The sequence below is a fragment of the Canis lupus genome, chromosome 5 (assembly GCF_011100685.1).
Source record: "Canis lupus familiaris isolate Mischka breed German Shepherd chromosome 5, alternate assembly UU_Cfam_GSD_1.0, whole genome shotgun sequence".
Lineage (NCBI taxonomy): Eukaryota > Metazoa > Chordata > Mammalia > Carnivora > Canidae > Canis > Canis lupus.
Window position 1 is genome coordinate 57702680 of NC_049226.1, and position 13883 is coordinate 57716562.

The following is a 13883-nucleotide window of genomic DNA, read 5'->3' on the forward strand; positions in this document are numbered from 1 at the left end:
TCAGTGTGGAGCATTTTATTGAAGCTGTGGGATGTGTGAGGGTGGCTGTCCTAGCTCGGAGATTCGGGGCCTTCTCCAGGGACATGGGGCCGCTGGTCCATCCCCTTCCCCAAGACCCGAAGGTGTTTGAAGGCGGTGGGCAGCGTGTGGCCCAGGAAGGGCGGGTCAGTCACGTCGCGGATCATGATGACATACTCCCCTGCAAAAGACAGGCACTCAGACGTGGCCCCCAGGGGCCCCCAACAGCCCAGGCTCCTGCCCTTGCCCCACTCTGGCCTCAGCTTCTGTCCACCCCCAAACCCTGCCTGGGGCCCTGGGACCTTGCCTCAGTGCCCTTCGGGGAGCTCCAGGCCACTTCCTCCACCCGGGACCACAGGCCTGGCGGGGGCAGGCGGGCGCGGGTGGAGAGCCCCTCACGGTTGATGGGGCTGCACGGTTAAGTGCAAGCATTTTTTTGAAAATACTCCCTATCTTTTTAGAGAAAAATAATTCATTTCCTCTAAAATGTTTTTTTAAAATAAGGATCCTCTGAAGACATGGCTGCCCCGCTGGCCGCGGGCTGGGGAGGAGGGCCGCCCCGGGGGCACTCAGGAGGAGACGCACTTTCCCTCTTGCAGTCTGTAAACTGTCTGCAGAGCTTCAAAGTTGGAGAAACCATAAAAAAGAAAATAAGAAATAACAGAAAGTGCGGTTGCCATAGAAACCGCCCTCTTCCCTCCCCCGAGCCCACGGGGGCTGGCACCCGAGCGCGGAAAAAGCTCGCTGGGCTGGCCCAGGCTCACACCAGGAATGCGGCCGCAGCTGAAACAGGGCACAGGAGTCGGCTCACACCGTCAGAGAGAACATTCCAGCACCCCGGTCTGGAAGGCAGGCCCTCTCCTCGCCGCGCTGCGGACGCCGCGTGTTCCGGGGCAGGATGGGGAAGGGCCTGGTGGCAGCAGCGGCAGCAGGAATCCGCTGGGCTCTGAGTCAGTTCCTGCAGCTCCTGGGGGGCCCGGGGCGGGGAGGGGGGCCCGCATTCCGCCGCCCGCGGCACCGGCCTCCCACCACACATGGCAACGCCACGGTGTTTGCAAGCAGCCGGGTTTCCAGGTGTTCCCGGGATCACGGCTCGGCGGCCCGCGGCCAGCAGTGGACTGGGCAGAGGGCTCTGGGCAGCCGCGTGCACCCGGCCCCGCCCTGTGTGACCCCGCTCCTGACGCCCTCCTCCCGTGGCTGGGAGCAGGGCTGGCTGGTGGCCACCGAGGCCCGGCCCATGTGGTCTGCCCGTGGGCCCCGCGCCTGGTGTCCCCGCAGAGACAGCGTGGCCCACATCTCAGGGACTTGGCCCCCCTCTGGCTCTGGCCCTCGCAGCCTGGAAGCTGCTTCTCCCTGGGGCCCTGCTCTTCTGCAGCCCACTCCCCATGGGCCCCTCCCCACTACAGTGCAGAGGGCGTCCCCTCTGCTCACCCTGGCTGCCTCAGGCACCCACGAGCTCCCAGGACCTGGAAGTACGGTGGCCACAGCTCTGGCTCTTCTGGCTGGTCAGCAGACTAATGTGGCCACTGTTGGGATGCCCCGTACCAGCCCAGAGGGGGACGTGGGGGTCGCTGCCCAGGCCCCAGACCTCCTCCTGCTAACACTCCCAAATACCTGTGGGGTCAGGGGAGGCCCAGGTCCGGAGGCCTGCCAGCCTTCCAATCAGGATCCGGGATACAAGGAAACAGGGTCATCGGCTTTGCCCGTGGGGACAGAGAGGCCCCCAAGATGGACAAGCCGCCCTCCACCAGATACCCTGCCCGGTGCCCATGGCCATTCTGGGGGATGGAGGCTGGAGGGGGCGTTGTGGAGGCCCTGGGCCCTCCATGTCCCCTCTACCTCTGGTGCTTCTGGGGCTGCCCAGAGTGGTGTGGGTGGTGGCCAGGCTGAGAGCTGCCCTCTCTGATCCCTGCCTGCCCTAGCCAAGATAAATGTTGAATTTAGGGGTGCGTTCACAGGAAGGGAGTTTTTGCAAAAAGTCCACAATATGATACATTTGGATTGTGGGGTGACAGGTGTCCTCTGTCTGCCCACCTACCTGGGAAGGCTGCTGCTGCCAGCTCTGCAGTAGCTACCCCATCAGGCCTGTAGAGACAAGAGAAGGGAGCCCCTGAATCACTGCCCAGGGCCCCGCTGCATGTGGCACAGCCCCCACAACTGGGACCCTGAGGACAGCAGAGTCCCTGCAGTCCCTGCCTGCTGGCCTCAGGTAGGCACAGGTGTGAGCATCTTGCCCTGTGAGCCTCACCTCTGCCCTCCCAGGGCCTTATGTGCAGCCCCCTCCAGACAGCTCTCTGCCCCTTAGCCCTGGGCCCTTGCTGTCTCAACCCAGACATGCCCGTGGACAGAGTCTGGAGCCAGAGCCAGCAGACTCATCCTGGTTCCCACAGCCAGTGCTGCTTTGCACAGGATAAAGGTGAGGTTCTTGTGTGCACACGGGCAGAGGATGTGCTGCACCCACGAAGTTTGTAGGTGTCTCAGAACTGGTAGCTGGGCTCGGTGGGAGGTGGGATCATGGGGACCAGTGTATCCCCTTGGGTCCCCTTCCAAGGGCCCGAAGACCACTGTTAGCTAGGCGACCTAGGGAAGAAAAGGTAACAGGCAGGGACAGGAGGGGTGAGCCCCAGCCTGGTGCCAACTCTGAGGGACAGAGAACCTCCCTTCTGGTCATGGCAGTGGGGAGACAGCCCTGACAGGCTACTTGGGGCAGCTCAAGCCCAAGTTTGAGGGCTCTCACCTGGTGGAGGTCCCCTCCGTGGCGTGTGGTGATGTGCCCACTCTACCTGCCCACAGAGCGGTCACCTGCCCGGGTGGGGGGCATGCTGTGTGCCGCTGAGGACATGTGGCACAGAACCCCTGTCTGAGCCCTCTGCCCTGGGTCAGGCCCTTGGCCTCCTCCCTGCCACCTTGGGATGAGGGAGCCAGTGTGGTGCGGATGCCCACCTGAATCCTCCAGCTGCTGGGGGCACCTTCTTGGCGGGACGGCCGAGGCCCCAAGGGATGGGCTTTGCCCTGAATGATCTATCCAATGGGACTTGGGGGCAGCCAGGGGACCCCTCCCCCCTGGCCCTTCATGGCTGGCAGTTTCCCGTCATCAGAGCTGGGTGGGGTGGAGGGCCAGGGGCTCCCGGGCATCAGCTCGGCAACCCACCAGGCTCTGACCTCTTGCCAAGCTTAATTACCTTGGGCATGGTTTGGGTGATAAAAAATTAAAGACAAAGATTTTAAAATTACTTCATTTCAAGTGGGGGAAGATGGGCCCTGGCCCAGACCCAGGAGCCACGTTACAAATTCTGAAGTGTGGGTGAGGAGGGGAATGCAGATAAATAATTCAGCCCTAAGAATAACCGGAGTCTGTCAGCCTGCCAGCTTCAAGAGAAGTAGATGGGGTTACAAGAATCCTGAGAGTTTTTACAGAACCCCCAGGGCTTCAAGAAAACAGAGGCAGAGTGAGGGGGAAGGGACTGGGGAGCCTCGGTGTGAGGAGGTGCCAGCAGCGCTGGGGAGCGGATGGCTCTCAAGCCGGTGGGCGGGGTGAGGGCAGAACTGATGGGGAGGCAGTGGGAGCACTGGGAGCACAGTCTGCAGCCGGAGCGCTGGGTGGTGGTGTAAACGGGGTTCTGTGGGATGGCGGGAGCTCTGGCTGGGCACGGACCAGAAGCCCCCAGGCTTCCAAGGGGTCCAGGGTGGTGTCTGGGGTGGATCGGGAGCCAGTGGGAGGTAGGCGGTGCTGGGAGCTGGACCTGGGCCGCTGAGACCAGCGATCCGTCCTGTGCTTTCTCTTCAGCTGCCACTGCTGTGGTCATCCTCGCGCTTCCTGTGCTCGGGGTTCCTTGTGTCTTCAATCTGTAGATTTATATTTTTCATCAAGTTTGAACCAATTTTGGCCATCATTTCTTCTGTCACATCCTCCCCACAGCACTTGGCAGCTTCTGATCCTGGCCGGCAGGAGCCATGTGACAAAATGCTTTGCTCATGAGGTTCAGCCTTGCTTTTCTTTCTGGGTTTCACGTGGGGGGTCCCCTGGCTGTGTCTGCAAGCTCGTGGCTTCCTTTCCCTTGCACCCATTCCTGCCCACAAACTCCAGCTCCAGTGGGCGATTCCACTCCTTCACGGCTCTCGTGTCTGCTGCACGTGGCCAGTCTTCCCCACTGGGCATGCCCAGTCCAGTCATAGCATTTCACGCCTCTGTCGATGACTCCCCCATTTGTGTCATTTCTGGGTTGGCTTTGGTTTATTTTTCCTCGTTATGGGTTGTACTTTACTGCTTTCTCTGTGTGCCTGGTAATCTTCGGTCAGATGTCAGACATTGTGGATTTTACTTTCTTGTAAAAAAATGGATACTTTGTATTCTTATATTCTTGATGCTGTTCAGTTACTTAGAGAAGGTTTGATCCTTTTGGGTCCTGTTTTTAGGTTGTTAGGTGGGGTTCAAGATACGGTTAATTATTCCGACTACTAAATATTCCTCCGAGGTCTTCCGGATGGGTCACTCTCCACAACCCTGTGTGAGCTCTGGGCAGGACTCACTGTGAACCTCTTGTCTGTTTTCCTGGCTTCAAGCACATTCCTCATGCTCTGCAGATCCCTAGGACTCCCTCCTCTCCGTGTTCCCTCCTTTCTGTTCTCCCTCCTGCAAACTCTAGCGGCCTTGGCTTCCTAGGACCCCTAGCTCCATCTTTCCCCTTGAGAGGACTCCTGGACTGGCTGAGTCTCCTCCCTGCACTACACTTGGAAATGCTCCAGGAGGTGATCTGGAGCCTCTTGGTGTCTTGAAGGCTGGCTGTCGTTTCCTGGATCTTGTCCAGCTTGTTTCTTGTTTACCTGTGGAAGAGCAAATCCAGCCCTTGCACTTCATCCCGGCTAGAAGCAGAAGCCTGTTCCCATATCCATAGACCAAACTGAGATATGGTGCCCAGATAGCCCTGGCTCATGGCTCAGTGGTCAATCTTGAGGGGCCAGGGCTCCTAGTGGAGGGCAGGGCATGAGGCCTCTGCCCCTGGTATTTGGGGTTGTCCTTTGAGGGCCCCAAAATGGCATCTTGCCCTGACTGCTCATGGCCCTGGTCCAGTGTGCATCATTTGTAGTAAAGCTCCCATGGTGGGTCTCCCAGTCTGCATGAGATCTGATGGCCTCAATTTTGGCCTGCCCCCAGGGGATGCATGGGCAAGCAAGTGGCCTCCTGCCAAGGTCAACAAGGTAGCTCTGCAGGTTCCTACTGGGTGCTCAGTACCTGAGTGGCTCACCAATGCAGTTGTTGTCCCCTCAGCAAAGCTGGCCTTGGTGCTTCCCATGACCCCATGTATTTCCCTTAGGCCTGAGAATGTCCCGTCTGAGCCGATTGACCTCAACAGGACGGGTGTGCCTCAGGACTGCACTGAAAGTCATGAAGCCCCCAGGAATGCTCCTGGGAACTCTGTCCCACTGGAAGGACCATAGACACATCCAACCCTAAGCAGAATTCTTGCTGAGGTGATGCCCACAGCAGCCTGGACAGGGCATGGGGCCACAGGCAAGCTCTGGGCTTCTCTCTATGGCTCGAGTTGGGGCAAAAAATGGCAGAGCAGAAGAACTGGCCATAATTGGAGAAGAAGCCAAAGCCAGCCATCCACACCCTGGCCCATGCTTGTCCTTTTACTGGGCAGCCGAACAGAGGGAGGTGGGGGTGTGTATCGGCCACTATGTGGCCAAGCACATAGTGGGTGTCAGGAAAAAGGGGTTCTAGCAGCTCAGGGGACCTGGGCCTGTCTACCCACAAATCCACCAGGGGACCTGAAGGGCTGTGGGCTTGGTGGCTTTCCAGGTAGGCAGAGTAGGCCCCTTGGCTGAAGACCACACTTAGGGGCAGGAGGCTGGGGGCACAGGCTCAGGGTTTGGTCAACCCTGGTACTGACCCTTGTTGTCACTGGTTTTCAAGCTGTGAAGTGGGCACATGGGCATGGCATGGGGTGTAGACCCCCTGAGACTTCAATGGGCATGGGGACCCATTCCTGCATCGTGGTTGGGGGTGAGCACCCCCTCTGGGCCAGTCTGGCTCATGGCCCAGGATCCTGGCCTCTGCCTATAGTCACGTGGGCACCATGGCTGTCCTCTGGTAATAAGTACTAAGTACTAGTAGGACATGCTGGCTTAGGGAAAGGACAGTCAAGGCGCAGATTAGGGGAAGTGCCACCCTCAGGGTGTGTGGCCAGCAGAGAAACTGCCCAGGCTCTCCTGACCTGCCCACATGGGGTATGAGCCCTGGGGCTTTCTGGGGCCCCTACAAAGAGCTCCTAAGAAAGTTCCAAAATTAGAACGGTCAGTTAACTGCTGGAGCTGGGGTGGCCGGGATCTGGGGCGAGTTGGAAACCATTGCTCCTTCCTAGGGACCCCTGAGAAGCAGAAGCTTCAGGGCCACAGGCCCCGAGTGATAGCCATGGGATTATAGCCCCGGCTTCCCTCGTTGATGGTGCAGCCCCTATCTGCAGAAGGTGGTCTGCGCTGTGGGGCTCTGCTCAGCCAAGCTCATGATGGGATGGTGGCCCCTGCAAGTGAGGCCCCCGTGCACACGGCAGGAAAACTGCTCAATCCCAGGAAGAGGAGAGAAGGGGGCACCAAAAGCTTCAGGAAATCTCAGCCCAGACTTGGGGAAGGGCTGAGGGGCTCTAAAGCCATTTAGACTGTCCCCCACAAGCAGTCAGTTCCTGTGTGGGAGTGCCTGTCCCTCACTGAGGGCACCCACCCCATGGCCTGCCGTGGGCATGTGAGAGTTAGGCCATGTGTGCCTCCATCCTCCATCTGCTGCTGTGGTGACTGTGCCCTCCCAGCCCCGCTGTGCCGAGGGGGACTGAGGGGGACTGGGGCAGCCGGAGCACCAGCCCAGCTGTTCCCGCCCGGCCCTCACACCTGCTTCCTTTTATTATTCCCGCTTGGACCAGACAGGGCTCATTTCTGGATCTCTAAAGTTTCTGAGGAAGTAGAGAAAGTCCTCAATCACTATCTCTCATCTTCCAGGAACATACTGAGAGGAGCCACCTGCTACGGGACGGGGAGCTGGAGGCTGAGCCCACTCTGTGAGAGATCCATGGCCAAGGGAAGGGCCACCGACCAGGGGCACGTGGCAGGGGCGACAGGAACCTTTTACATGGCGCTCTCTGGTTTTGGGAGTGCTCACCCCCAGGTGTGAGATCAACCCACCTGTCCTCTCGCCCCTGCAGCAGACCCTGGCCAAGAACCCCTGACACATTCCCTGGTGATGCAGGCCGCAACCCAGTGGAGAGCCAGCGCGTCCCAAAGGCCAGAGGGCCCTGCCTGTGCAGGACAGGGGCAGGGGCTTGTGGGCTTCACCCTGGACCTCTTGTGGGGTTTCTCTGGGTGATTGGAGATTCAGTTCAAAGCATATAGCCCAGCCTCCTGGGCTGAGCTCTGAGTAGGTAACAGAGTGGAGGGAGAGAGCAGGGGATACCCAGAGCTGGACCCAGAGGTGGCCGAGCCGGAGTGCAGGCCTATGGCTGCGAGGGTCGCGCATCTACTCGGTCCCTGGGGCAGAAGGCGGCAGCTCCTGGCTGGGCATAGCCTGGAGCCTCCGGGCTGCCTCTCTGTACCCCTGGCCCGGGTGAGGCTCTGTCCCGAGGTCCTGCGGAGATGCTCCAAGGGCTCCGGGCTGGGCCTGGAGGCACAAGCCGGACTTCCAGGCTCACACCCAGCTCTGGCTCTTCACTGGCCAGGCCCGCCTGGCTGGACCCTGGCACCCCCGCTGGGGTGGGCACCCCGAGCCGGTCCTCTTTGGGGCCCTGCTGACCCTGGAGGCCCCTGGTCGGAGCATCTCCAGGTCATGGTGGAGCCTGTCAGTGGTGGTCTCACAGGACAGGCCCCAGGGCAGACGAGGGGGGATGGCAGGAGGACCTGTGCCCCTGGGGCAGGGTTGGCGAGGAGTGTGGGGTGGAAGGGATAGGGGCCTGCGTCAGGTGCTCAGCAGTCGCCTGTGACCCTGTGAGGAGGGGCTGCTGGCCCCAACTCTCTATCCAAGTAAAAACATTAATTGGCTCCATCTGTGTTGGCCTGATGACTGATTAAATGACTAATCACGGAAGTCTTAATTAAACCCATTTTTCTCCGAGTGAGCAGGGGAGGGGTTGTGCCGGCCAGGGCGCATCAGGCTCCGGCTGGCCGTGTGCTGAGCTGGCAACGAGTAGTCATGGGCAAGGTCATCCCCAAGGTGCTCACACACTGCCTGGCCGCCTGGTGGCATCTTGGCAGGTGGGGCTGCAGGTGGCTAAGTTGTCCTACCACAAAGCACGCATTTAGGATTTGAAGGGGGGGAATGCCTCGTTTCAATGGAATTCTCATGAGTGGCTGGGCAAACTCATAGCCACATTTCCAAAATCGACTCCGTCTTTTGCAGCTGACACAATTTCACATCACTCAGGAACTGACAGGGCTCTGTGTCATGTTGTGAAACTCCGTGATGTGCCAGGAATGTCTCCGCGGGAACACAGCAAGGAACACACGTCCCGGGGACGAGCAGCAGACCCGGAGATGCCCCCACCGTGGGCACAGGGAGGCAGCCTTGAGGCTCCTGGCTGGGTTCAGCCAGGAGCTGCTGCCCTCTGCCCCAGGAACGGAGTAGATGCGCTACCCCCGCAGCCATCTGCCCACCCGCCCAGTCTGGGTCCACACCGTGGGGCGCTCGGTCCACGTGCTGCCTCACCCCGTGGGAGCTGGTTGGCACTGGGGACTCGGGGACTAGAGCAGGCCCACCCGACCCCAGACAGGCAGCGACTCAGGACCCAGACTCGGAGATGGTGGAGAAGACAGGGCCCCGATTCATGCCATTCCCTGGGGAAATGGAGTCAGATGGACCTCACCCCCTCTGGGACCCTGGGACCCCGCTTAACACCCCAGCCAGTCCCCTCCCCTGTCATCCACATGCAGGGCCCTCCCAGCCTGGGAATCTGCCAGGTGTGGCTGGGGTGGGGGTCTGTGTGGCCAGGGGCCCCAAGTGGGCTGAGGCTGGGCCCTTAGCCCCTGGCTGCACCTGCATGCCCCCTACCCTGGGCAGAAACCCGCCCCCCCCCCCCCCAAAAAAAAACCCAGATGGTCAGGGCATGTACGCTGGAAGGCAGAAGCTGCTGGAAGCCCATTGGCAGCTAACCTACCTTCCCCTCCCCTCTATCACCAAAATGCACAAAGGTGATCCTTCTTAGACATTGAAGATGGTGCACAATTAAGCCGAGAGTTGAGCAAGAGGCAAATGATTCCTCTGGAACGCTTTACCCTTCTTATGTAAATTAAAACCTCTGCCAGGCTCCGGAATTACAGGGTGGCGAGTCCCTCTTAATCTTTTTCAATCATTTCTATTGTGTGAGCCTCCTGGATGGTAATAATGGGCTGCTCCGTGGGCAAAGTGAGTGGATGAGCAAATGCGTGGTTTCCTGCGGCTTTGAGGGGTCACCAGGGAGATGCGGGCAGGCAAGGGCCCACACCTCACGGCTGACCAGTGGCAGGAGCCTCCGCGAGGCCTGTCCCTTCCCAGCGGCCCCGGTGGACGTGGAGGTGGCTCCCACCCCAGGGGAGGTTATGTGCCAGCACCTGGCCACTGAGAAGGCTCCCACAAGACTGAGGCTGAGGACTGGCCTTCTGCCCTTGGTCCCCACTTGGGTCACCCCAGGGGGGACGGCAGCCACCTGGACTCCCCACCACCCCACCCTCCCTGACCTTGGGGTCTGACACCTAGAGACCCAGAGCAGCAAGCAGCCCAGTGGTCAGCCCAGTGGTCCCGCCATCCCACTGCCAGCAGGAGAGCTTGGACCCGGCCTGACTCCTGGGGCCACTTTGCACCCCTGGTCCCTGGTCCCTGGGAGGGGGCAGCGTGTGGTGAGGTTGTGGGTGTGGAAGCCATCTGGACACACCCCACCTTGCCCCCCGGAAATTGTTAACACTTTGGAAACCTTGGTCGGTGAAGACCAAGCTCTGGAGTCGCAGGGCTGTGAGAGGAAGTGGGTAGAGCCTGGGGTCGGGGGGTGGCAGTACCAGGGCCCAGGGCTCTGTGTCCCTGGGGTTGTTTTGGGCGTGGCCCCTTTGTCACCATGGGGGAGGCTGGGGGCTGCCCCCTTCCAAACTTTGCCCCCCATGGCCCCTCCCTCCAGGGAGGGAGGTCTAGCCTGAGAGGCCAGCTGCAAACCCACAGACAGAAATGCAGAATCTTGGACTGGGATGCCTGGATGGCCTGACATGGTCTGGGGTGGGGGGACCCAGGATGGGAGCCTATGGGGCCCTGTTCCCTGTTACAGAAAGTGGGGTTGTGTGGTGGCCTTCCCAAGAAGCCAAGGCATCTAGGAAATGGCATCACAGCCCCGTCAGGAGGGGAAGGTGGGGGCTGCATGCTCACTGGGAGCATAAGGCCACCAGAGCTGCCTCCCTCCTCCCCCCACCCCATGGGTCTGTCCTCAAACAAGAGTCCCCACGCGGGACCTGGCAGCTGGAGGCTTCACAGAGCATGGGGAGCACCTGGTTCCCTCGGCCCCATTCACGTGCATGTGGAGGCCAGCCCTCGCAAATGCCCTGACCACATACCCCAGACCTGGCGGTGTGGGGGGGTCCTCAACGCAAACCAGACCTGGTGTGAAGTCCAGGGCCTCTGACCCAGCCTTGGCTGCTAGACAGGATATTTTCTTAGGATTCCAGAAGGTGGGTTTTTGGAGGCAAGAGCCAGGTATGGGTGCTGGTGTGGGGAGTTGGTGCCCAAGCCAGAGTAAGGAGCCGGTGGGAGACATCAGGATGGCCATGCTCCCATAGCAGAGCTGGCAGGGGGCACTGGGCATATGCTGGGGGCCTCGGGTATGTTCTCCCTCATTCTGTGCATGAGGGTGGGGGGCCACGAGACACCCAGGTGGAATAGGGGGCTTTGGGGCACAGAGCACCAGGGGCAGTGGGGTCTGAGAGAGGTGACTTGCCACATGGACCCTGTGACCAGGGTAAGGGAGGTGGCTCGGGGGAGCGTGCGCTCTGCAGCCACATGGGGCTTTGCACATCGATGCTCAGACCTGTGCCTGCAAACGGGACCCAGGGGCAGGGGCCCCCAGACCTCCCAGAGCCCCCAGAGCTCTCCATGAAAATCATCTCTCCAGGCTTCCTGTGCGCAGAAGCATTAGCTGGGCCACCCGGAGATTCAGCCTCCCAGGGGGAGGGGCAACAGCCCCCGTGAACCCCAGACGGGGGCAGGAGTGCATCATGGCCACGTCACCAGCTCAGAAAGCTCATGCGCAGAGATGTGGAGCATCCCACATGCAAATGTGCCTTCCCAGGACTGCGACCCCCCCAGTAAGAGGACCCAGGGGAGCCCCTCCCTCCCAGGACTGCAGACCCCCCCAGTATGAGCAGCCCCCCTCCGCAGGAGGCGCCTTCTGTTTGCTGAAAGGAGCCCGTCCAGCATTGCCGCCTGACATCAGGCCAGCGCTGCCCTACGTGTGTCCGCTTCTGGCTCTCACATGCGTTCCCGCCACCGAAACACTGGGTGAATGTGGTGTCTCCATGTTTAGCAGGATCTTGACAATGTTTTTTTAGGTCTGTGCTTCTCCAGTTATTGTGTAAAGCGGGCCTCATATTTAATTCACAAACCGTGACTCAGAACGACACAGAAGGGTGGCATCTTCCCCGGGAAACAGAGCGTCCCGGCTCTGCCTCGTGAGTGGGATCAAAGGCTTGTCAGCCTGCCGACACCGTGCCAGCCTCCGGGTGTCCCGGCCCAGCCCACGCCCGCTGGCGTCAGCGATGAGCGATCTAATTGCAGGGACGGCGGCAGGCTCTGGAGGCTCAAGACGGACACCATGGGCCCTCTTCCTATTTCTACTGAATTTCTGATTTTCCCAGAGTTTTGTCGTTGGGTCAGTGCCCACAGGCTTCTGCTCTTGCGCGTGGCTCTTCTCCGGTGCCCGGAGCTGGCGGTGTGGAGAGAGGTGCACCCCAGGTGTGCTGGCCCTGACCCCCAGCACCAGGTCAGGGGCCTACCCTTGCTGGCAGGCGGGCATCTGGGAAGTCCTGGCCCCTCCCTGCCCCACCCAGGGCCTGGTGCTGCCCTGTCTCCAGACCGAGGGCTCCTGTCCTTCCAGAGCAGGTGACTCTTCTCTAGGGGTCTGCACGTTGCGATGTTGGGAACTTCTGCTTCCAGCCCCAGGTCTGCTATGCTCCAGGCTCCACCAGCAGAGGAGACCACAGGGGCCTGGGGGATGGGTGTGTGTGTGCAGGCGCTGGTGGCTCCCAGGTGCTGGGGGAGCCTGGGGGGGAAGGGAGTTCACTCCCACCTGAGCCTTGGGCCACAGGGCCTGGCAGGGGACATGCAGATGCCAGGAAAGATTTCTCTGGACCTCAGCCTTCCTCCTGGCAGGGCAGTGGGCTGGAAAGAGTGTGTGGCTGAGAGGTTGACGGAGTGCTGTCTCCTCGGCCCCCAGGGGGCCTGTGGCCCTTCCAGTGTGTCTGCTCTGCTGTAGGACCGGCTGCTACGGACCCCCGGCCTGTGGCGGGTGTGTGGCTGGCATGTGGTGACGAATGCGCTGCTTGCCTTCTGGGCCCCTCCTGGCTTCTGCACACACGTGAGCAATGTCCCTTTCTGCCCCTGCCAGCCCGTGGAGGAAGGACTGGCACAACTCCCCCTGCTGCCCCATCATCTGAAGCAGGCCTCCCCCCGGCTCTGCCCACCTCGGGTCTGAGTGAGCGCCCTAGCTCTGGCCACCCTGGACCAGGGCTGGGCTCTCGTGAAGCAGCCGGCCTGGCCTCCCCTGCTGTCTAGGCCACAGAAGTCCCTGCTCCCAAGTGCATACACCTGGGAGGCCCTACCTGCAGTCCGGCTGGGGGCAAGGTTATACCAAACCCGTAGACGCCCTGAGTCGGTGAGCCTCTCCTACCTGCTACCTCCTGGCAGGTCCTGCATGGTGGGCGTCGTCCTCCCGGGGCCCAGGCCACCTCTGGGCCTGCCGTCTGCTTTCTAGAAGGAGTGGTGGGGGAGGGCTCAGAGGGGCTCCCCCGTGTACGGACCTTGGGGCTGTGCAGCATGCGGTGGGGGGGCGCTGCGGGGCGGGTCTCCCTGCCCCTACCTCACGGGGGTCGTTGAGGAAGAAGACAGGGCTGTACCCTGGTGGTGGGGGCCCCAGGCGGACGTCCGAGAATTGGGCGCAGCCTTGTTCCACTCGCTGGCAGTCCTCAGGACACTGGGGCTTGCGTCCCCAGGAAGAGGGAGAAGAATTTTCTCCTGAAAAGTGAAGAACGGAAAGACCTTTAAGCGGCGCAAGGCAAAGACGAGATTTCCGAGCCTCTGAAGTACCGCTTCTGCAGCTGAGCTGCCTGGGCCCCGGGTGGCCACGCTGACCTGGGGCCCTGGAGTCCTGCTGCCCAGAGTGCACACCGGCCACATGGCCATCTCCAGGTGCATGGCTGGGCACCATGGTCCTGGCACTCCCCAGCAGGCCCCGGTACACACAGAGTGGGCTCTGTGTGGTGTATTTTGGGACCCACCAGAGGGCCCGGTAGGCTGAGTCTTTGGGGCTGGAAGGGTCCTGGGCACCCACACAGGGCCGGGCCGGGCCGGGCCTCTCCACTTGGCACTGTATGCCTGGAAAAGGACATTTCCACTCCATGGCTTCTTGCTACGGGTGGCGTCAGGCCACAACTGGCAGCCACCAGCCCCCAAAAGGGGCAACAGCCTCCAGGAGCCCCCCAAGTCCTCTGGCATCTAAGGATGGCAGTGGGCTGGGCTCAGCCCTGCAGCAGGTACCGCCTCTGTGTCCATCCCAGCTTTTATCATTCCTGCTCTCCTGGCACCCCCAGGTGTAAGGAGGACCAGCATTTGCTCCCAGAGATGCCCTCCCCAGGGTCTGCCCCCTGGCAGATGT

General features: G+C 60.9%; 1 protein-coding gene across 1 annotated transcript in view; it reads right to left on the reverse strand.

Moving 5' to 3' along the window:
• MORN1 (MORN repeat containing 1) overlaps nt 1-13883 on the reverse strand; it is a 51197-nt gene continuing 37314 nt past the window's right edge. The window contains 4 exon segments of the mRNA XM_038537691.1: nt 1-199; nt 2057-2103; nt 12900-12979; nt 13089-13243. Of these exon segments, the coding sequence (XP_038393619.1) occupies nt 51-199; nt 2057-2103; nt 12900-12979; nt 13089-13243 (431 nt within the window). The 3' untranslated portion in view covers nt 1-50.